A 25,555-nucleotide genomic window follows, 5' to 3' on the forward strand; every position below is an offset into this window, starting at 1 on the left:
CTTGTGGAAAAGATGGGGGGTGGGGGGGTTATTTGGCAGATGGGTCCACTCCTTTTCTGGCTTCCTCCCTCTTCTACAATCAGTCTGAAGAAGGGTCCTGACCCGTAAAGTCGCCTATCCATGTTGTCCAGAGATGCCGCTTGAGTCGCTGAGTTACTCCAGCAACTGTGTTCTATGTAATGAATGCTGGGTATGCCTTTGTCCCTTTGATGAGCTTTTAATTAGAAAGTGAAAGTAATTAGCTAAAGGCATGTGTAAAAGCATGAAGGTTTAAGGATTTGTTTGAATGGAAGAGTCGGGAAAGGACATTCAAGACTACAGGTCGGCAAGGAATGGTAGAGTTTAGGGGTATTACAAGTGGTAGCTACAGGTAAACTAGCTTGTGCTGGTTGTTTCCTCACCTACATTCATAATTATATACACAATCTAAACTAATAATTACCACGCTGTTGGGGAAATGACTGTGAAGCACTGAAAAAAATTACGTAAATAAATGTGGGAAGGTTGTTGGACTGCTCCTTGTATGACCTTGTATATTTACATTATCAGCTGCAAGCAGGTCTTTGTTCTTCACCCCAGCAATGTTTAGTGCAAGTCTTGGAGAAATTCAAAGAAAATTATGTTTTACCCAAAGCACATCGCCAAATGTATACTCTTCAATTGATTGATTGATTGATTGAATGATACAGCATGGAAACATATGGTCCACGCTGACCATCGATCACCCATTCAGACTAGTTCTATATTATCCCACCTTCCCATCCACTCCTTATGCACTGGGGACAATTTTGCAGGGGCCACTTAACCTACAAACCCGTACCTGTCTTTGGGATTTGGGAGGAAACCAAAGCACACTGATGAAACCCACGCGATCACAGGGAGAGTGTACCAACTCCATACAGACAGCACCCGTAGTCAGGTTCGAATCTGGGTCTCTGGAGTTCTAACCACTCAAGTCATAGTATCCAGTAATAAAAGTGAGCAGAATTATTTTACAGGTTCAGGTAATTCCATTGGTAAGATAATTTGCAATGACAATTCACTTATCCTAATTATTGGCAATTTCAGTCTCTTTCTCTCTCTCTCTCTCTCTCTTGTGATTAGATTGAATTCATCATCAAAATCCATCAATTAATTGTACAGAGCACTGTACAACGCCAGAGACTCGGGTTTGATCCTGACCATTGTTGCTGTCTGTGTGGAGTTTGCACGTTCTCCATGCAACCATATAGGTTGCCTCTGTGTGCTCCGGTTTCCTCCAACATCCCAAAGACGTGTGGGTTTGTAGGTTAATTGACCCTCTGTAAATTACCCCTAGTGTGTAGGGAGTGGATGTGAAAGTGGGATAACATAGAACTAGTGTGAATAGGTGATCGACGGTTGGCATGGACTCAGTGGGCCGAAGGGCCTGTTTTCGTGCTGTATGTTTCAATCAAACATTATTGTGCATCTTCACCAGAGGAAGAAGAGCTAATTGAGTGGGCTACAAGACAGCTGTTACATGCTGCATAACTTACACCTCCAACACTTCAGGGATGCAAACTCCAGCAAAAATGTCACAGACAAAAAGGTTAATTTCCATTTCTGAACTCTTAGTACTTTTTCATACGACACAATGTCCTCAAGCAGTAGTTTTAAGACTTCTTTAAATTTTCCACGTAATGCATGATTTAACTGTTAGTTTCCAAAGCAGTTCATGAAAGTTTCAGAAATGATTATGAATTTATAGACTCTCTAATGTTTGAAAAACTTTGCTAGGCTGAGGATCCCCTGCTCAAAAAACATTTTTCATCTCCTCCGCATAAAGAGAGACAAAAATATCACTAATTAAGACTATTATCCATAACGTTCTTATGCTTCTGGTTGAGGAAATGGCTTTCTGTGAAGTAAGGTTAAACAGGAAGTGGATATGTTAACAAGAGGCACTGGGAACTGCAGTAGCTGGTATCTTAAGCAAAGCACAAAGTGCTGGATGAACTCAGCTGGTCAGGCAGCATCTGCAGATGGAATGGATAAGTGACATTTCAGATTGGGACACTTGTTCAAACCGAGAGATGACTTTTAGAACCTTTAAGAGGAGTTTGGACAGGTACATGTATAGGATAGGTTTAGAGGGTTATGGGCCGTGTGTGGGCAGATGGGACCAGTGTAGATGGGGCATGTTGGCTGATGGGGGATAGTTGGGCCGAAAAGCCTGTTTCCACACTGTATGACTATATTCAAACATAAGCCAACACACACACTCACACACACACATACACACACACACACACACACACACACACACACACACACACACACACAGAGCTGGGAAGATTTTTGCTATTGGCTAATTATATTGAGCGCTTAACCTCCATCGCATTCCGATCAACCGTCAAAATGTCGAGATGCTCAGCATTAATTAACCAAATGTGCTATTCATTCAGAAGTAACACAATCATATAAAACTAGTTAGAAGTTCAAGAAGTATCAAATCTTTCCATGCATACAAAGAAGATGAAAAGTCTGGGCATTCACCATTAGTTTAATTTATTTTGTATATTAATTGGAGAAATTAATTTTTGTGCAGTACTTTGTTGTGTAACATCTGTCTGATTTGCTTCAGAGTAATTGAGTAGATTAAACTATGTTATTCCATTAGCAATTCTCCAACCCCCTGGTACAACTTCCATTTCTGATGCTGCACCGACCTTTACAGCCCCACTTCTTTTTATGTGGTTACCCTTTCTAATGACTCATTGCATTTTTTTCTTCTCCTTTTTTAGATTGCAGGATAATTACTGTATGGTTCAGGAAGACCTTTTTACATCAGCAAATATCCACAACTCTAAACTTTACAAGGATCCCATCCTTTATTGAATAACTAGACCAAGTGGACCCGTTGGGCCCAAACCTCTCCTGCATTGGTGCAGCACCCTCTCCTCCCCCCACTCCCCCTCCCTCCTTCCTTCCCCCACTCCATCCCCCTCAACCCCCCTTATCCTCCCTCCTCCCCCTCCCTCTCCCCCCTCCCTCCACCCCCTCCCTCCCCTCTCCCTCCCTAGGAGATAGATTTAAACTTTAAAATGTGAATAACTTTAAAAATATAACACCAATTTCAATGAAACTTCTTCCATTAGCACCAAAGGGGCGATGGTGAGTAAGGTGGGGCTAAAATTGTTGCATTATCGTGCACCGTTTTGGCTGTAGTTCAGGAACAAACAAACAAACAACCAAACAAACAAACAAAGGAGAGTTTTAGTACATAGATACTGCACAGAAGGAGGTTATTTGTCTCACTGCAATTGTCTTGGTTCTTTCAAAGAAAAATAGCTAGCCGTGCTTCCAAAATCCTTCCTGATGTCCCTGAAATTTTTATCCCTTTTGAAGGTTAATATGAATAGGCATCCACAACACTATACTAATAGGCGGCCTACGTCCCAGGGAGAACGTGCAAACTCCACACTGACAGCACCCAAGGTCAGGATGGATCCTGGGTCTCTGGTGCTGTGTGGGAGCAGCTCTACCAGCTGCACCACTGGGCTGCCCAGTTTAATCATAGTTTTGTGGGAACACCGCCACCTGCAGGTTCCTCTCAAGGTCATACACCATCCCGACTTGGAATTACATCTTTGGTGCTTTGTATGTGCTGGGGTTAAATCTTGGAAATACTCAATGGCACTTTGGGGGCCCACCGCCCACCATCAAGCCCACCACCATCTTCTCCAGGACACTGGGAAGAGCAGTAAGTCCTGACTTTGCCAGCAGTGCCATATCTGAAAACTGAATGGGATTTGAATTCTAATATCCTTTCAACCCATGTAAATTGCTTAGTATTCAATTTAGTATTTCCACTAATCTTTTACTTGCCATATAAATTGTTTATCATTTCTGATTTGTACCCAGTACTCAGATTCTCAGGTAGCATCGGGGGTATATAGTCTTTTACTTATACCATTATTTCTTCAAAGTCTTTTATTTTCTTATTTTCTCTCACCTTTCTCACCCCCCACCCGCCATCACTAATCTATTTTGCTTGACCTCTGCTTCTTTACTCAATTTGTTTTATAACATGAATCCAAGATCCTCAACTTATCCCTTTTAATTTCTACGAAAGAACTGCAGATGCTGGTTTAAATCGAAGGTGGACACAAAATGTTAGAGTACCTCAGCGGGACAACAGTACCTCAGCCTGGAGAGAAGGAACGGGTGACATTTCGGGTCGAGACCTTTCTTCGGTCTGAAGAAGGGTCTCAAACCGAAATGTCACCCATTCCTTCTCTCCAGCGATGCTGCCTATCCCGCAGAGGTACTCCAGCATTTTGTGTCTACCTTCCTAAAAATATCTAGGTTTAGTTGCCATTGTAATCCAATGGGGTCATTTTTTTCCCGCACTTATACCTAATTAACTGCTGTGTAATTGCTTCCCATAGTTGCCCCACAGATGTATCAGCTTAACAACTAGGAAGGTTCTTTTTCATTTAATTGAAGATTTTGAAGATAATTAAAGTCATCTATCATTTTCAAAATGTACTTAATTTTGCTCTTTCCATTGTTTGTGAGTCCAGAAACCTTAACCAAATTGATTTAGATTCTGCACCATCTGCTCTGCGTCACGACATTCTAAAGATACACACTGGCAATCATGATTTTTTTTCTCTCACTCTTTTCGGCTTAGGGTATATGGCACTTAACTGTTTAGCATCTATCCCTATTCTGGTTTATGTTAGATCTCTGTTAACTCATATGCAACCAACTCTTTTTATTCCTTTTTTTCCCTAGTTTCTTTCCCCAAATTTTTATTCCTGGCTTACAATTTCAGGTGTTTACATAAAGACCTTAAATGTGGCACAATCTGCCTTGCAGGCAGGATGTTCCTAATGGGGGTGATGTTCAGACCAAGGGTAACATGCTGAGGAGACAGGCATCCTCGGATTATTTTTATAAGAAAATAACTGCAGATGCTGGTACAAATCGAAGGTATTTATTCACAAAATGCTGGAGTAACAGCAGGTCAGGCAGCATTTCGGGAGAGACGGAATGGGTGACGTTTCGGGTCGTGACCTTTCTTCAGTCTGAAGAAGGGTCTCGACCCGAAACGTCACCCATTCCTTCTCTCCCGAGATGCTGCCTGACCTGCTGTTACTCCAGACTGAAGAAGGGTCACGACCCGAAACGTCACCCATTCCTTCTCTCCTGAGATGCTGCCTGACCTGCTGAGTTACTCCAGCATTTTGTGAATAAATACCTCGGATTATTTTTAATCATTCAGACTTTTATTTTTCTATATTCCTGATATTTATCTTACAAATGTCATTTATCTGGGTCTGAAGAAGGGTCTTGACCCGTAACATCCCCTATCCATGTCCTCCAGGGACGCTGCCTGACCCGCTGAGTTACTCCAGCACTTTGCATCTTTTTTTGTAAACCAGCATCTGCAGTTCCTTGTTTTTTTCCATTTATCTCATTCTCCTCTCTGACTCCCACATTACTTTTAAACTGGTTTTCACTCCACAAGTACTAGCAAGCAGTACTTACTCTGAAGACCACATAGATTTGCAATTATAGAGTCAGAAAGCAAATTTTTCCTCTCTCAATTTTTCTGACATCAGTCCAATCATCTGATTTCCTTCGTACATCAGACCTACCACACTGCTGAATCTTCACTGCACTTTTTCCATTGCAAACTTCCTCAAAAAGATCAGACAATACTCACGATGGATGGGAAGGTGTGAGAGGGCAGTGGGCCAAATGCAGGCAAATAGCACTAACCCAAGGTGGGCCTGTGGGCCTGTTTCCCTGCTGTACATCAATGATGCTCTATGACTATGACTCAATGAGGTCTTATCATGTCCGTCTACATTTGTAGTAATACATTCCTGCCCATGTACTCAAATCCTCTCACTTTGAAAGTCAACGCACCATTTGCCACCTTCTCTGTCTGCTGCAGATGCATACTTATTGATATAGACTGGTGCATAAATCACCCAGATCTCATTTGACCTTTTCCTAATCTATCACTGTTCAGGTAGTAATCTGCCTCAACTGTGGAGTTTGCACGTTCTCCCTGTGACCACTTGGGTTCCCTCAGGTTGCTCCGGTTTCCTCCCACATACCAAAGATGTGCCAGTTTGTAGGCTAATTAGCCTCCGTAAATTGCCCTTAATGTTTTCAGTTTTAGTTCAGCAATACAGGGTGGAAACAGGCTCTTCGGCCTACCAAGTCCACGCCAACCAACGATCTCCCATACACGGGTTCTATCCTACACATTAAGGACCATTTACAGAGGCCAATTAACCTACAAACCTGCATGTATTTGGAACGTGGGGGGAAACCGGAGCACCCAGAGAAAATCTATGCAGTCACAGGGAGAAGGTAGAAACTCCAGACAGACAGCACCCTCAATCAGGATCGAACCTGGGTCTCTGGCGCTGTAAGGCAGCAACTCTATCCGCTGAGCCACTGTGTGCCCTTGATGTGTAGGGAGTGGGTGAGAAAGTAGTGGGAATGGGTATGGGAATGGGAACTAGTGGGAATGGCAATGGTCAGCATGGACTTAGTGGTCCTGTTTCTATGCTGTATCTCTAAAACTAAACCATCAGCTGCAGTTTTCCCTCTAAGCTGAACACCTTGCTCATTTGGAACCACCAGCAAAGCTGGATGCTTTATTCCCCGTCCTTTCAACAATTCAATATTCATTGCCTGATATATTATTTTAATTGCTAATTGCTGGTGGGCCAGGGGTATGATTAATATAAATGGGCACAAATGTTTAATTGGTGCATTGGGTCTGTTCTGGTAATTGGTGAGCTCGAGCTCTTGAATCATGTTATGTTTCATCATATATGTCACTTCTTGCAAAGGGTTGGCTACAGCTCTTTTCATTCACATTTGCCCGTGACAAAATAACAGCAATAAAAATGAAATGCTGTTATTACCTGTCACCAGGCTGAAAGGAATTGTTACCAAATCACCTGAATATCTCAGATCTTCAAGAACTATTTGCTCTAATTGGAATTGCAATTTCAAAAAGCACAAGACCACAGATGCTGGGAATCTGAAATGTAAAGCACGAGAAATACTCTGCAGGTAGGGCAGCATGTAACTTGACTTTCAACTTTTAACAGCATGGAAACAGACCCTTCTGCCCACCTAGTCAACACCGACCAGCGATCGCTCAATACACTTGCACTATCCTACACACCAGGCCCAATTTATCCACACGGTCATGGGGAGAACGTACAAACTCTGTACAGACAACACCCATAGACAGGGTCGAACCCAGATTGAATCCTGGTCTCTAGCACTGTAAGACATCAACACTACCACTGAGCCATCATGTGTGGAACAGAGGTCTGAATTGATGACATTTTTTTTCAATCTGAAGTTAAAACCAGTTTTCAGATGCTGAGAAATGGGGGCAGGGGAAGAGAGAGGACAAAGATATCTGCATTGCCTGGAAAATTAAATGACAATGTGGAAATAGTGCACAGTAAGAGTTGGGTTTATTGCCATGTGTACCGTGGTATAATGAAAAGCTAATATTGCATGCTAACCAGTCAATGAAAAGACAGTACTTGATTACAATCGAGCCATCCACAGTGTACAGATACATGATTAAGGGAATAACATATAGTGCAAGATAGACCAAAGGTATCTAATGAGGTGGATAGTAGCTCAGGACCGACCTCTAGTTGGTGAAAGGATGATTCAGTTGCCTGCTAACAGCTGGGAAGAAACAGTCCCTGAATCTGAGGGTGTGCGTTTACACACTTCTGTACCGCTTGCCTGATGAGAGAGGGAAGAAGAGGGATTGTCTGGGGTGAAACTCGTCCGTGATTATGTTGGTGGCCTTGACGAGGCAGCGTGAAGTGTATATGGAGTCAATGGAAGGGTGGTTGCTTTGTGTGATAGTCTGGGCTGCGTCCACAATTCTCAACACTCTAAAAGACATGAAAGATATGTTCAATCGTTGTTTATCATCATATGTACAGTGAAAATCGTTTTTTGTGGTGTACAGTTCAGTAAATTATCACTATACATAAGCACAGTCCCAGATTAAGTATAAAGTGTATAGAAATAGTCCACTGACACCATATACAAGAGTCGCCAGGTTTTGGCGCCTTTTTCATAGTCCAAGTTGTTTTAAGTGCAGCTGGCCATAAAGGCCCGTTGTCCTGGCAACATAGGTTTCCTCCACTGCTCTGTGCCACTGCAGGCCGCGTCCGGTCCACGCGCTGTCTCCTGGGGCGGACATTTTTATTTTCTATTTTATTATACTCTGATTATTATTTTATTTATATGATATTATTTTATTCTATTCGGGTCTGACGAAGGGTCCCGACCCAAAATGTCACCCATCCTTTTTGTCCAGAGATGCTGCCTGACCCGCTGAGTTACTGAAGCACTTTGTGTATATCGTTATTCTATTCAATGTTCTACTTTGGTAAAAGATTGTTGTATTCGCTACCCGTGCGGCCAGCAATGGTTCCTGTTTAGATGTAATTAGTTTAAATAGTATTTTTAGTTTAAGTTGAGTGTTATAATAACCAGTACTGCCATTCTTTCCTATGTTGGGTAATTACAAAGGATTAATTCTGCATTATATTTATCATAATTAAATGCCATCTAGCCTGGAAAAAAAATTGCTAATGACTAATGTAAAGGAAGAGGACAGAAGTGGATTTCTTATAACATTTAAACCATAACCATTGTAATTAACCGGAGTGTCCAATTCAAATTGTGAATGCCGCATAGAGGCGGTATGCCAAGCATTGATGCACATGTGCACTGCATATTTTGGACATGTTTCTTCACCTTGGCGCTTCTTCCCTTTTCTCCTGCAGATTCATTTGCCCTGGATGTGGCTCTAATTTCGGCAGCTGTGTTCATTTGTCTCGCTGCCATGGTCGCCATGTGTGGGATCTGCAAATGGTGTCAACACAGGCTGGTAAGTTCACCTTCTGCATTGTTCATATGGTTGATTGAACACAAACGTGCATGCACGTGATGTATTTCTCTGGGTCACGTGGAGGCAAATACCAGCTCCGTTACTTCACATTCCCACACTTTCATGTAGGATGCAAAGTCAGGAATACAATTTATTTTTGTTCATCATCGCTGAATAGACAACTGTTGGTTGGAAATATATCGACTTCCTGATGATTGTTCTCAAATGACAATCATGGAAGCTATTTGGTGCAGGCATGAAATAATATTTGCAAAGCTGTGAGAAGAATATCAGGTACTTAAGTGAAAGGGATTATTAACATAATGGAGTTGCAGAAATTATCAGCAAGGCAAATAAAGGGTATTCTCTTGAGACTCTCTTGTCCCGTCCTCTAACATGTTGACAAGAAGGTGAGGTATTTAAATGGAAGGGATTATTGATGCAAAGGAGTTGCAGAAAGAAGCAAGGCCTCGTAATCAACAATACAAATCAAGGATGGTCACAATTGTACAATATTAGAATCCAGGTACACCACTGATTTTCTGACATCTGATGGTCCGGCACCTTTAATCCACACAAAATTACACGAGCCATGGTTCATTGGACAGCCATAGATTTAATTTACATTTAATATTTGTTTTATTTAGGTTTCCAACACCCCATGGTGCTTTAAAGATGTGTGTGGGGGGGGGGGGGGGTATTGTTGAATCACCAGAAAGGTATTGTTGAATCATTATTGCTTAACCTCTGTTGGTCTGGCAAAATGGATAATCTGGCAACGCTCTGGAATCAAGGTTGCCTGATAATCGGTGGTGGCCCTGTACTGGCATGTCGACAGGAACAGATACAGGATTCAGTCAAGCAAATGCCAGAGTGGGTCATCTTTATTTTTTTAAAGTACACTGCGCATACTTACACACACATATTCACGAGACTGATAAGGTATGAATACATCGTATGACTCAAATTCGTATGACTCCATTTCATACACTACAACAATCAAAGACATCAGGTTCAGTTGAAATTACAAGCAGAAGTAGTTAAAGAGTTGGAATATTGGCCTCCAGAGGAACATCCTGATGTATCCAGATGCACATTGCCACCTTCGTATTATGGAAACTACTGAAACACATTGTGAGACTGGAAGGAGAATTCTAACCTTATGACCCATGTCTCAGGCAAGAATAATTTCACCGAGCTGGTACTTCGGCTACAAAATAATGAAAATGTGTGTGTGTACATCAAACTGAGATTATCTCCGCAAATGCTTGCACCCATCAGTCAAAACTATAATTAACGTGGGAAAAGAACATGATATTATCCTGGAACATAGAACAGAACAGCACAAGAACAGGTCCTTCGGCCCACAATGTCTGTGCTGAACATGATGCCAAGACCAACACTTATCTGCCTGCACATAATCTATATCCCTCCATTCCCAGCATATCTTGTCATGGAACCTGCTTTCAAAATTATATATTATGGAAATCACTTTGTTTCTTCTGCATCCTCCAATATCATATCATATCATATCATATATATACAGCCGGAAACAGGCCTTTTCGGCCCACCAAGTCCGTGCCGCCCAGCGATCCCCGTACATTAACACTATTCTACACCCACTACGGACAATTTTTACATTTACCCAGCCAATTAACCTACATACCTGTACGTCTTTGGAGTGTGGGAGGAAACCGAAGATCTCGGAGAAAACCCACGCAGGTCACGGGGAGAACGTACAAACTCCCTTACAGTGCAGCACCCGTAGTCAGGATCGAACCTGAGTCTCCGGCGCTGCATTCGCTGTAAAGCAGCAACTCTACCGCTGCGCTACCGTGCCGCCTCACGTTTTGTGACTCACACTCACCCCTCCCCAGAATCTCCATATGCCTGTATCTTTCGTTCAATGCTTCTCAGTTTCCAACTCCCAGGCCAAGCTTTTAGTCCCTTGTTTGTATGTCACCTTTGCCTAAAAGCTCATTTTTGTATCCTTTGGTGATGTAAGGCATATTAATGTAGTACCAATGAAAATTGTTAATGAACAAGGGGAACTGCTAGAAACAAAGAACTGCAGTTGCTGGTTCATACCAAAGATAGACACAAAGTGCTGGAGTAACTCAGCGGGTCAGGCAGCATCTCTGGAAAAAAAGGATGGGTAACATTTCAGGTCGGGACCCGAGTCTGAAGAATTGTTCTAATCCAAAATATCACCCATCCTTTCTCTCCAGACATGTTGCCTGACCCGCTGAGTTTCTCCAGCAGTTTGTGTCTATCTAAGGAGAACTACTATTTTGGCAAGTTTCCTCTTTCCTGTTGATAAATGTAAGGGCCCTATTACCCCTTCATTTTACCTTAACCCTCTCTAGTTCACATATCCCCTTTACCTCAAGCCATGCCGGTATCTATCTATCTATCTATCTATCTATCTATCTATCTATCTATATACTACTAAAACTCAGATCTTGTGTTATATATATATGTATGCGCGTAACAGCGGTTTCTCTGATTTCGTCAAAACGGTGAACCGTAGCGCCACGATTTTTGCACCGCCTTAATCACCACGCGGTTATCTGCTGCAAAATTGTTTTTTATTTAATTCGGTCGCATGTTTTTTAAGTTACAGAGGTTTTAAAGCACTCCCCCCCCCCCCCTAAATTATAGGGGGCGCTGCGGTGCAGATTTAGTCTTCAGCTTGTGACGGCTACATTGTTTCGAACATTGTTTCGAAAAGTTTTCAAGTTCTGTTTTTTGTTATTGCAAGTCAAGTCAAGTCAAGTCAAGTCAATTATATTTGTATAGCACATTTAAAAACAACCCACGTTGACCAAAGTGCTGCACATCTGATTAGGAAAAAAAAAAGAAGGAAGTTATAGTGATACACAGATCAGGAGGACGGGCCCAACGGGTAAGAGTGGGGCTGGGGGAGGAGAGAATGGGGGGTGTGGGGACGGGCCCAACGGGCCCGCTTTGAACGGGCACACTTGTTCTAGTATATTACTAAAAATCTCATCCTGTATATATTATTGTATGTTCCCAAACGGTACACAATAGCACAACCATTTTAGGGGCACCTTACTCACCGTTCGCCTGCGGTGTGCAGTATCAAGTTTTGTTCAAATTGTTGTGCTATCATGTACCGTTTTGGCTTCATTTTGGGAACATACATATGTATATATATACAAGATAAGATCGCCATTTTGACCTAATACTTCTGAGTTCATCTAACTATCTATATATTACTAAAAATTTCATCTTGTATACTCATTTATACTGTCTGCTGTAGCTTGACGAAGCGATTGAGCCAAGACTACAAAATTTTGACAGATTAGTGCAAGCTGAAATTCCAGACCCGCAAGTAGACCCTGAAGTGCATGAATTGGTACTGAAGCACATGATTCATGGACCGTACTGCAACAACACCTCTCCATTTTGGAAGAATGGAAGTTGCAGAAAGAGATTCCCAAAGCCATTTATCGAGAGGACAAGGTGTGGAGATGATTCATATCTGTAACAGGAGAAGATCTCAAGATATGGGAGGATTGCAGGGACAGTAAGAAGGACGCCAGAATCGACCTATTACTTCTGATTGGGTAGGAAAATAATTGCAGATGCTGGTTCAAATTGAAGGTAGACACACAATGTTGGAGTAACTCAGCGGGTAAGGCAGCATCTCAGGAGAGAAGGAATGGGTGACATTTCGGGTCGAGACCCTTCTTCAGACTGATTGGGTGGTGCCCTATAATGCTCAACTATTGAAGTTGTTCAAATGTCACATCAACGTTGAAAAATGCTCCTCTGGAAAGTCCATCAAATACGTGATCAAGTGCACCTTGAAGGGGAGTGATCAAGCAGTTTTTGAAGTTAACAGAGATGACAAAATTACACAGTACTTGACTGGCATCACAACAGGAACCAACGGGTCCACGGGTTGTCTAGTATTATCTATTTATTACAATTCTTTAAATTATTTCTTTTAATTAGCGTGTGTATGAGTGATTTTGTGGTTTATGTGTGAACGAATCAAATATTTCATTCAATCTTATGTGACAGAGGCAAGATGAATGCAGAGGGGCACAAAATAGCTCTGGCATTCCAAGAAACACGTTCCCTTGCACTGAACATGCATTGAGTTACCCTTCCTTTGTACATTTTCCTCAGATCAGCAACTACCATAAGTCACAGGGGCAGAATTAGACCATTTGAACCAATGAGTCAACTCCACCATTCAATCACGGCTGCTCTCTCAACCCGATTTTGCAGCCTTCTCCCCATGACCATTGACACCTTTACCAGTTTTGCAAAACAACTTAATTGTCCAGTCAACACCATGCCATTGCCTGCTTGACCTTTGTTGCTTAAACTCCTTGTTTGACCGCTGAATGAGAAGGTGATCAACAGTTCATGACAGCTCTTGCCACCATTTGCCCTGTACGTCGTTCTTTTATGCCAAGACCAAACTTGGCTTTGTGGGTTTCCAACTCATTGTACAATAGACACACCAAAATAATTTTCATCGGGAAATATGGACCAAGTCCCCTAGAATAAATAAGGGTTTGTTTTAGAAAATAAAATCAAGAATGATTTCGACAATAAAAATCTAGTGTTCCCCAAATGGCTCTTAAAGCTGGGTCACATTAAAGATGGGAGGTCAGTGCATTTTAATTCAATGAGGCTCACAAAGGATATGGAGCAAGGGCAAGCAAATAATGTAGAAAGGCATGCCAGTCATGATTGAATTTAATAGCAGAACATGCCTGCCTAATTGGATGACCTACTGGTGTTCCAATTACGTAATCCTATTCTATCTTGATATTTTAATAGAATTAGAGATTTGACTGTATAAAGCAATTAAAAACCAGGAGTTGATTTGGGATGACTTCTATACATTTGAGGTTTACAATCTGTGGGTTAGATTTGCCGATGATCTCGGTTTGAAGTTTATTGGGAAAATATATGATTTTAATATTGCAGTATGTACTCTAAACCACTGGAGGACACTACAAGCTTTACGGAATGCATTAGCTACATCAAAGAGTATGATAATCTAGAGGTATTATCTCCAATGTATCTGTGAATATTCACCATATCTAAAACATTGTACTTTTGGGAAACTGCAAAATTGTAGTGTTAAAGAAGTTAATCCTCTCATCACCTCGATTAAAGCTAGATGATTAAAGCAACCATTGAGACGATAATGCATTTATTTTATGTAGCTTTCTACAAAGTGAACATTTTACCACGTTTCTATAAGGGAAAGACAATAGACAATAGACAATAGACAATAGACAATAGGTGCAGGAGTAGGCCATTCAGCTCTTCGAGCCAGCACCGCCATTCAATGCGATCATGGCTGATCACTCTCAATCAGTACCCCGTTCCTGCCTTCTCCCCATACCCCCTCACTCCGCTATCCTTGAGCTCTATCCAGCTCTCTCTTGAAAGCATCCAACGAACTGGCCTCCACTGCCTTCTGAGGCAGAGAATTCCACACCTTCACCACTCTCTGACTGAAAAAGTTCTTCCTCATCTCCGTTCTAAATGGCCTACCCCTTATTCTTAAACTGTGGCCCCTTGTTCTGGACTCCCCCAACATTGGGAACATGTTTCCTGCCTCTAATGTGTCCAATCCCCTAATTATCTTATATGTTTCAATAAGATCCCCCCTCATCCTTCTAAATTCCAATGTATACAAGCCCAATCGCTCCAGCCTTTCAACATACGACAGATGCAGCCTGGAAACAGGCCCTTTAGCTCACCAAGTGTGCGCTGACCATTTTACCAAAGCCGATTAACCAACAAACTCTTGCGCCTTTGGAGTGTAGGAAGAAACCGGAGCACCCTGAGATCTCCCTGCGGTCACAGGGAGAACATATAAACTCCACATATACAGCACCCGCAATCAGGATCGAACCCGGGACTCTGGCTTATTATCATTTAACTTGCTGTAAATGTTTAGCATAGACTTAATGTTTCAGTAAATGTTATCATTTCCATAACAACTTCACAAGCCCACAATGCAAATGATCTTGTTGGACTTGGATGCTGCAGGTCCTTTAGAATTGATGTTAAGGTTTTCAGTTAATGTTTTGAGCATAACCTGGTGAATAATGTATTAATCATACATTATGTTGTTTAATGCTGCAAAGAGCAGTGTTTATGTACAGTATAAACTAAATGACACTTTTGATTTGTGTGTTCAAAATAATAATAGTTATACCTGATCAAGAAAAGAAAACTGTCTTTCTTTTGAGTTGAGAATTGAGTTTACCTTGCAGGTTTCAATCCTTTTATCCATAGAAAGATTTTTCCATGTGACACCATTGGTGCAGTTGTTTTAAGTATTATTTTTTTAAATAGATAAGAGTCAAAGAGAATCATAGAGTCATTCAACACACAAACAGTCCCTTCAGCACAACTTGTCTATGCCAACCAAGATTCACCATCCACATGAGTCCCATTTGCCTGCATTTGGCCCATATCCTTCTAACCCATGTTCTTGACCAAGTGTTTTTTAAATGCTGTTATAGTACCTGCCTCAACTACCTCCTCTGGCAGCTCCTTCCATATAACCACCACCCTCTGAGTGAAAACATTATCCCTCAGGTTCCTATTACATCTTTTCCCTCTCACCTTAAACCTATGTCCTCTGTTTTTTTTAATCCCCTAGCCTGGGTAAAAGTGCGTTCACCCCATCTATTCCCCTCATGATTTTATACACCTCTATAAGATCACTGCTCAGCCCCCTGTGCTCCAAGGAGTAGAGTCCTGGCCTGTTTAATTTCTTCCTATAGCTCAGGCCCTCAAGTCCTGGTAACATCTTCTTAAATCTTCCCTGCACTTTTTCCAACTTAATGACATACAATAAGATATAGGAAAAAAATAGCATAGGTTTGATTACCTGAGGTAGTTGTGAATGATCACTTGAATATTCACATACTCCATTTTTTTTTTCTTTCTTACTTTTTATTTTTTGTCTGCCTTATTCTTTGTAAAGATTTCTTGTTTCATACCTCAGCTGCTCTGCAGGAGTGCATTAGGCAAGAGGAATGAATTAAATGACTAGCCGTGTCATGCTCTGCTGTAATCCAAGGATGCAATGCTAAAGCTCGATAAGGCAGACGGTCACGCCACCTTTGCGGAGGATGTGCTGGCATTGGAGAGAGTGCAGAGGAGGTTTACGGGAATAATCCCGGGGATGATTGGGTTATCCTATGAAGAGAGTTTGATGCCTCTGGGCCTGTACCTGCTGGAGTTTAGAAGGATGAAGTGTGAAGTCATTGAAACTTACTGACTATTGAAAGGCTTAGACAGAGTGAACGTGGAGAGGATAATTCCAGTAATGGGAAAGGACGTACTTTTTAAATGGTGATGTAGAGGAATTTCTTTAACCATAGGGTGGTGAAACTGTGGAATTCTTGGCCACAGACTTCTGTGGAGGCCAAGTCATCGGGTATTTTTAAAGTGGAAATTGATGGGTGCTTATTTAGTAAGGAGATCAAAGGCTACGAGGAGTAGGCAGGGAATGGGGTTGAGAGGGAAAAATAGATCAGCCACGATCAATGGGCCGAATAGCCTTATTCTGCTCCTATGTCTTATGGACATTACGATTAGCGAGCGAGGCACGTTGAATTATTCTGATGCCAACTGAACTGAATTCACCTTTCTAAGTTAGTTCCCTGCTTTAATAAGCTGTCCTATTCAACCATAATTAAATAGATACAGAAGCCTTTTGGATAATAAAGACTTTGAATTTCAAATTGAATTCCTGGATATAATCGATGAAAACAAAAATGATGTGCTCATGAGAACCTACCAGAATTTGAAATATTTTGGTAAGTGACCATTCATCCAATTGAAGAGTGTATCAGCGACATTTTTGCACGAAAGATAAACTAGGTAGGTGAGTTCATTTTGGGAATCCCTGTGCAGGAAGGAACTGCAGATGCTGGTTATACATCGAAAATAGACACAAAATGCTGGAGTAACTCAAGCATAACTCCACTTATTTTTCTCATTCTTTTATATCCTGTACCATGCTAGGTTTCATTTCTACCTTTTTTCTCGAGAAAGCTTTGCGCAAAAGATTAGATATCTGGAAGTGACAATCATACCGACCAAAAGAAGAATCTAACCCACCCCCCCCCCTATCAGCATCTATGGAGAGAAGGAATGGGTGAACTTTTAGGTCGAGATCCTTCTTCCCTATCTTCTTGAGATACATCACTGGGAAAGGCAACCGTAGATTAGTTTTCATGAGGAATTATTGCAAGGAAGGCAAAATTGGAAGACACTAATGGCAAGTAAATAATTAAAAATCAGTAAATGATTTTGATATTAACTCCATGTCATTATGAGTGAAGATGCGGGACCTTTGAAATAGTAGATGAAGGGAGTAATTCTGGGAAAGATAATACAGATAATAAATAGGAACAGGTTTCCTGACCATAATCAATTGTAATACAATGATGATTACATCAGCTTTGGATTTCTTTTTAATCATATTATATTGGTGCATTTGCTTCAACTGGATGATAAATAGATTGAGTAATGGAATATCTTGATTTATAAGTAATTAACACAAGGTCAAGGAAAATAAAAGTTCTACCTTTCAGGTGGAACTATCAAAACCTTGAGTTCTTAATGCATACAAGGCATCTGGTGCAAGATATTTTGGTAGGTATGTAGGCACAAATAACTGCAGATGCTGGTTTACAAAAAGGATACAAAGTGCTGGAGTAACTCAGCAGAAAGGATAAGTGACGTTTCATGTCGGAACCTTTCTTCGGACTGATTATAGTGTGGGGTGGGGGGAGAAAGCTGAAAGAGAGGTGGGGTGGGACAAACTCTGGCAAATGATAGGTGGATAGAGGTAAGGGGGGGTGGTTAGATTCTTCTTTTGGTCGGTATGATTGTTACTTCCAGATATCTAGTCTTTTGAGAAAAGCTTTCTCGAGAAAAAGGTAGAAATGAAACCTAGCATGTGGTACAGGATATAAAAGAATGAGAAAAATAAGTGGAACAAATCTAACAACAATTGATTATAAATTGGTGATTTAAGAAAGAGAAAAATATTGTGAAAGTGATTTCAGAAGGGAAAGCAGATGCCACAACTGAAAATCATAATAAAACAAAGACAACTAAATGATCGCAGCACAGGACAAAAAGCTTTGAAGCCTCTGATAATTGAGGAAGAAATGTAATATTCACGTAATTGGAAACAAAAACTGGAAGTTACAGCTGAATCCCAGCTTTGTTGCACAGATGGGATTATGCTGAAATCCTGACAGATGGAATGTATAAATGAGGTTGAGGACTGAGGTTTTGAACAGAAATTGGATAACTTATGTTCATGAGTGTGAGGTTAATTTTTACTTTTTTTAAAAAGCTGCATTTGCAAGGCAGGCAGGTGTCCAGGCAGAAATGTCTGGGAGTGAGCTAAACTGGGGAGATCTCGAACGAACCGCCAACCACCGAGTGAGGTGGAGGACATTTGTCAATGGCCTATGCTCCCTAGAGCACCCAAGGCCTTAAGAAGAAGAAGAAAACTTGCAAGGTTCAAGACCACACTGTTTATGAAACTGCCCAAAGAGGCAACAGATTCAGATGAAAACTAAATCATGGCGTCTATAATGATGCTTCCAGGCAGTAATGTATTTCCAGAAAAATAAGTTGAGTTCAACTGAAATCAGCTCCAACTGTACAAACACTGAAGATATAAAGAACTGCAAAGATGCTGGTTAATATACAAAAGGAGACACGATGTGCTGGAGTAACTCAGCGGGTCAGGCAGCAACCCTGGAGAACATGGAGAGGGTTGGGATCCTTGTGACCAATGGTTTGGAGAAAGGCTTCTCTGAGAAGCACGCTGATGACTAATGTCAAATGTACGGTTCTATTTAGAGAGTGTTTAATTGTGAAAAAGTTACAATGGTAAGGTCATCATATATTTGAAGAAGAAAGGTTAATTAGACATTTAAATTGGTTGTACATTTAGATTGGACTAGTTGGGATATAAGTTGTTCAGAATTCTCTGATTCTAGCAGCCAATCTTTTGAAGGCAAATCAAAGACTGGAACAATAAATACAGATAGCGCTTGTTATAACAGACCGTAGGGTGGGGGATGGTGTTTGTTATTGCTGATTGTCCACTATAACCGAGTAAAAGATTTGCTCCAATCATTCAGCGATCACTCCGTGAAACAATAAGTTATTTTCAATTGGAAAGTTCTTTTTAACATCTAAAAATGATTTTTTGTTACTGCAAGCTAAAAATACTAAAGGCTGATACATTGTTTCATAAGTCATAGGAGCAGAAGTGGGCCATTCAATCGTGGCTGATCTCTCTTTCCTTCTCAACCCCATTCTCCTGTTTTCTCCTCCATAACCCTTGACACTCTTACTAATCAAGTGCCTGTCAATCTCCACCTTAAAAATGTCCATTTGGCTTGGCCTCCACAACTGACAGTTTAATAGAGTATCATTGCACAAGTGTCGATGGAACCAATTGCTTGAATTAACTAGCAGCCAGTGTTCTTAAAGAGACAGTGGTGTCTGATTGCTGAGGGCCTTTCCGACCACAAGAACCGGAATCCTTAATAAAGAGGTCCGTAATAACGAGGTTGACTGTATAGATATATGAATAATTAAGAGTCCTTCCTCGGCCAAGTCAAAGCAAATGAAGCTGGTCACCTTTGTGAACACCACATACTAATAATCTCTTGATTCTTGTATGAGTATCGTATAGATAGAAGTAAAAACCCTGTTCTTCAGGTTAGAAGGTTACAAAATTAATAGTAATTCAAAGTACTCTAGCCGCAGAAATATCACCTCTTGTAGACACAGAGGCTATAGGACTCACGTTGTAAGTATCTTGAGTGACATCTGTACAGTGGAAGTACAGAAGATTATTCATTGAATAATGTTTGCCTTAAGATCATAAGGCAAATTTGATTTCAAAGAGGTGAGGAAACCAGAAACACAGTCCAATTATTATGCTAATAGTGAAGAAAAATCAGTGGTCCCAATACCAATTCCTATTCATTCCTATTCTTTACAAGGGTAAGTAGCTACTTTTCATCTTTACCCGGCAACTTTCTATTTTGTGGTAAAGTTCATAACATTTTGCTACCTGCTCCCTACATCAATACGTTGTGACTTAAGGCATGAGGCCACTTTGATGTATCTTCTAATCTTTGAGCTCCAACCACAGTACATTCATGTTCATAAGTTCTAGGAGCAGAATCACTCCGCCATTCAGTCATGGCTGATCTGTCTTTCCCTCTCACCCCCATTCTCCTGCCTTTTCCCCGTAACCCCTGACACCTGCAATAGTAAAATAATCCGTCAATCTCCGCCTTAGAAATATCCATTGATGGCCTCCACAGCCTTCTGTGGCAATGAATTCCACAGATTCACCAATCTCTGACTAAAGAAATCCCTCCTCATCTCCATTTTTAAAGTTATGTCCTTTTATTCTGCGGCTAAGGCCTGTAGTCCCAGACCCTCCCACTAGTGGAAATATTATTAGTATTAACCTGGTCAACCCCCTTAGTTCCTCAAGTAAGTCTTTACTTAAACAGAATCTTCACTTTTGAAATCTACTCTGACATTTTTTTATTATATATATATATATATTTTTTTTTAATCCTTTTGAATAAGAATTCCATTATTTTAAACCTGGAATTATTCAAGCTCTTTTTTAAAAGAAAATAGAATATGAATAATGTTCGCAATTTGCCAGACCTCTGGCACTTATCCCCTGTCTAATATATGTATAAATTTAACATGTATGCTACCAGGTCTGAATAAGTTTCCAACCCGAAATGTCACGTATTCTTTTTCTCCAGAGATGTTGCCTGACCCACTGACTTACTCCATCATTTTGTGTCTACCTTTGGTATAAACCAGTATCTGCAGTTCCTTCCTACACCACATAGTTTTGTAATATAATTTCTGCCTTCTGTGCCTGAACTTTGGTTTTGAAGTGTGGCTGCAATCCCTCTCAACTCAGGCTTTTATTCTCTCACATCTGATTGATTTACCAATAAATTCTCACCTTTCTATCTTTAATACATTTTATCTGTTTTGATCACCTGTAACGTTATCCTCAGCATATTATTGCTCCCAGTGAATACAGAGGCAAAACAATTTCTTTAAGATTTCTTTGGCATCATTTGCAATTTTGTAATATATATCTCTTTTATGCCCTGTTTTGATATTTATGTCTGGGCAATATTTTTATAGTGCTTAGTAACTTAATTGTATTGTTTAAATGGTGCATCCTTATTGTTTTGATGTGTTTATGCTTTATTCTTAATTGTTAACTGTATGTTTGTGTTGTCATTTGTGAGCGGAGCACCAAGGCACATTCCTTGTATATGTATACTTGGCCAATAAACCTATTCATTCATTCATTCATTCATTCGTTCATTCATGCATTCATTCATTCATTTACAAATGTTACAAATGAAGACCCAAAGTGCTGGAGTAGCTCAGCTGGTCAGGCAGCATCCCTGGAAACATGGATAGGTGATGTGTCGGGTTGAGACCCTTCTTCAGACTGATTATGGTGGGGAGCTGGAAGGGGTTGGGGCAGGACTAAGCCTGTTAAGTGATAGATGGATACAGGGGCATCCTTGAAGAAACCCATCCGGTCAAAGGGAGAAAGTGCAAACTCCACACAGATAGCGCCTGAGGTCAGGATCGAACCCGGATCTCGTAACTGTGAGGCTGCAACTCAAGCAGCTGTGCGATGTGCCGCCTCTTTTCTTTATGTTAACATCTTTCTTGGCAATGCTTTATAGCCTTATGCAATTATAAATAATGCAATTATTTATACTTTAAGATTATTTCTGTGCAAATTGTTATAAGTTATTGGATCAGCATTGCCTAGTTTTAGTTTTAGAGATACAGCGCGAAAACAGGCCCTTCGGCCCACCGGGTCCGCGCTGACCAGTGATCCCCGCACACTAACACTATCCTACCACTAGGGACAATTTTTACATTTACCAAGCCAATTAACCTACAAACCTGTGCGTCTTTGGAATGTGGGCGGAAACCGAAGATTTCAGAGAAAACCAATGCAGGTCACAGGGAGAACGTACAAACTCTGTACAGACAGTACCTGTAGTCAGGATTGAACCCGAGTCTCTGGCGCTGCAAGCGCTGTAAGGCAGCAACTCTACCCCTGCGCCACTGTGCTGCTCAACATTCTGTGGAACACTACAGATGAAAATATGTCTTTTTTGTTTATCTGTTTACTAGATAGAGCTCTTAAGGATAGTGGAGTCACGGGGTATGGGGAGAAGGCAGGAACGGGGTACTAATTGAATATGATCAGCCATGATCACATTGAATGGCGGTGCTGGCTCGAAGGGCCGAATGGCCTCCTCCTGCACCTATTACAATAGACAATAAACAATAGACAATAGGTGCAGGAGTAGGCCATTCAGCCCTTCGAGCCAGCACCGCCATTCAATGCGATCATGGCTGATCACTCTCAATCAGTACCCCGTTCCTGCCTTCTCCCCATACCCCCTCACTCCGCTATCCTTAAGAGCTCTATCCAGCTCTCTCTTGAAAGCATCCAACGACTGGCCTCCACTGCCTTCTGAGGCAGAGAATTCCACACCTTCACCACTCTCTGACTGAAAAAGTTCTTCCTCATCTCCGTTCTAAATGGCCTACCCCTTATTCTTAAACTGTGGCCCCTTGTTCTGGACTCCCCCAACATTGGGAACATGTTTCCTGCCTCTAATGTGTCCAATCCCCTAATTATCTTATATGTTTCAATAAGATCCCCCCTCATCCTTCTAAATTCCAGTGTATACAAGCCCAATCGCTCCAGCCTTTCAACATACGACAGTCCCGCCATTCCGGGAATTAACCTAGTGAACCTACGCTGCACGCCCTCCATAGCAAGAATATCCTTCCTCAAATTTGGAGACCAAAACTGCACACAGTACTCCAGGTGCGGTCTCACCAGGGCCCGGTACAACTGTAGAAGGACCTCTTTGCTCCTATACTCAACTCCTCTTGTTATGAAGGCCAACATTCCATTGGCTTTCTTCACTGCCTGCTGTACCTGCATGCTTCCTTTCATTGACTGATGCACTAGGACACCCAGATCTCGTTGAACTCCCCCTCCTCCTAACTTGACACCATTCAGATAATAATCTGCCTTTCTATTCTTACTTCCAAAGTGAATAACCTCACACTTATCTACATTAAACTGCATCTGCCATGTATCCGCCCACTCACACAACCTGTCCAAGTCACCCTGCAGCCTTATTGCATCTTCCTCACAATTCACACTACCCCCCAGCTTAGTATCATCTGCAAATTTGCTAATGGTACTTTTAATCCCTTCGTCTAAGTCATTAATGTATATCGTAAATAGCTGGGGTCCCAGCACCGAACCTTGCGGTACCCCACTGGTCACTGCCTGCCATTCCGAAAGGGACCCATTTATCCCCACTCTTTGCTTTCTGTCTGTCAACCAATTTTCTATCCATGTCAGTACCCTACCCCCAATACCATGTGCCCTAATTTTGCCCACTAATCTCCTATGTGGGACCTTGTCGAAGGCTTTCTGAAAGTCGAGGTACACCACATCCACTGACTCTCCCCTGTCAATTTTCCTAGTTACATCCTCAAAAAATTCCAGTAGATTTGTCAAGCATGATTTCCCCTTCGTAAATCCATGCTGACTCGGAATGATCCTGTTACTGCTATCAAAATGCTCAGCAATTTCGTCTTTTATAATTGACTCCAGCATCTTCCCCACCACTGATGTCAGACTAACTGGTCTATAATTACCCGTTTTCTCTCTCCCTCCTTTCTTAAAAAGTGGGATAACATTTGCTATCCTCCAATCCACAGGAACTGATCCTGAATCTATAGAATATTGAAAAATGATCTCCAATGCTTCCACTATTTCTAGAGCCACCTCCTTAAGTACCCTGGGATGCAGACCATCAGGCCCTGGGGATTTATCAGCCTTCAGTCCCATCAGTCTACCCAAAACCATTTCCTGCCGAATGTGGATTTCCTTCAGTTCCTCCATCACCCTAGGTTCTCCGGCCCCTAGAACATTTGGGAGATTGTGTGTATCTTCCTCAGTGAAGACAGATCCAAAGTAACGATTTAACTCGTCTGCCATTTCTTTGTTCCCCATAATAAATTCCCCTGCTTCTGTCTTCAAGGGACCCACATTTGCCTTGACTATTTTTTTCCTCTTCACGTACCTAAAAAACTTTTGCTATCCTCCTTTATATTATTGTCTATTGTCTATAGTAAATAGCACTCTGTAGCACATCAGTGAAATATTGGGATATCTTTCAATGTCATCATCTGCAATCTGAAACCACAGATCCAATTCCCTGAAAGTGGTCGTAATTTTTCTCCCTCTCAGTAACATGGTTTGACTTCAATATCAGAACTCTGAGAGGCAAATAAATACAGAAAAATCTGTAGTAATTCAGACAAAGGTATTTACAAAATGTAGAAACAAGGAACTGCAAATGATGGTTCACCAGCATCTGAAAAAGGGTCCCGACCCGAAACATCAACTATCCTTTTCCCCCGGATACTACCGGATCCGCTGAATTTCTCCAGCATTTTGTGTCTTTCCTTTACAAAATGTAGCATAATTTTGATTCAAGACCTCCCTTGGATCCCTTTTGCAAACACAAAGTGGGCAGAATATTGTTCAATTTGACCAGCAGGAAATTTCCAGATCTTAAGATCTCCAAATGATATAGCTTCTTTGGTTCATCAAGTCCGTGGTGAATGGTTGGACTTGTACGTTGTACCTGAACGTACAAGACCTCAACGGCGGACCAGGCGGACAAAGTTATCTTGAACTCAACGGCTTTGAAGGCGATGAAGGCTGCAACAAATCTATCAGCTCCAATCATCTTGGTTCCCTTGCCATTGGAATTAGTTGATTGATTTGTGAAGGATCGTGTGCTTCTTGGAGTGCAACTTCAAGTACACGTTAAACAAACACACGCACGGGCGTCTTCATTCTGACATCGGAACATAGACCATCATCCTCGACCTCGAGGGATAGCCATGAGGGAGAATGGTGCACATAGCAGGAGTCTTCAAATGTGAGACATTTGACTTTTAAGAAGAGACATTGGCAATGTAGCTTCATGTAAATCCAAGGTTCATTCAAACTCTGCCTGATAATGTCCTTCTACTTTTTGCTTTCTGTGAAATTGTTGCGTGGACCTCTTCACCCTTTGAGTGCATGTTGCCCTAGCTCAATATAGAACCCAGTGATGCAGCTCGTACAACAGCAACATCACAGCTCCAACAATCTGGTTCATTCTTGACCTTGGATGCTGTCAGTGTGGAATGTGTACATCTGCCCTGTGACTGTGTGGGTTTGCTTCAGGTGCTCCTGTTTCCTCCCCCATCTTAAAGACACATTGGTAGGTAGATGATCTGGTCCCCCATAGTGTAGCTAGATTTTAGACTTTACAGATACAGCATGGAAACAAGTCCTTCAGCCGTCAGAGGCCGTGCCGACCAACGGTCACCCCGTACACTAGCACTATCCAACACACTAGGGACAATTTACCATTTCCAGAAGCCAGTTAACCTACAAGCCTGCACGTC

At 41.5% G+C, this 25,555-nt stretch overlaps 1 protein-coding gene across 5 annotated transcripts in view; it reads left to right on the forward strand.

Moving 5' to 3' along the window:
• The window catches only part of LOC144602371 (synaptotagmin-7-like), a 391,187-nt gene that overhangs the window by 189,451 nt on the left and 176,181 nt on the right, over positions 1-25,555 (forward strand). For all 5 annotated transcript variants that reach the window (XM_078415424.1, XM_078415423.1, XM_078415427.1 and 2 more), the window contains exon 2: positions 8,826-8,929. In XM_078415424.1, coding sequence (XP_078271550.1) covers positions 8,826-8,929 — 104 coding nt within the window. The remainder of the gene's footprint in view (positions 1-8,825; positions 8,930-25,555) is intronic.

Source organism: Rhinoraja longicauda, chromosome 18 (assembly GCF_053455715.1).
Source record: "Rhinoraja longicauda isolate Sanriku21f chromosome 18, sRhiLon1.1, whole genome shotgun sequence".
NCBI lineage: Eukaryota > Metazoa > Chordata > Chondrichthyes > Rajiformes > Arhynchobatidae > Rhinoraja > Rhinoraja longicauda.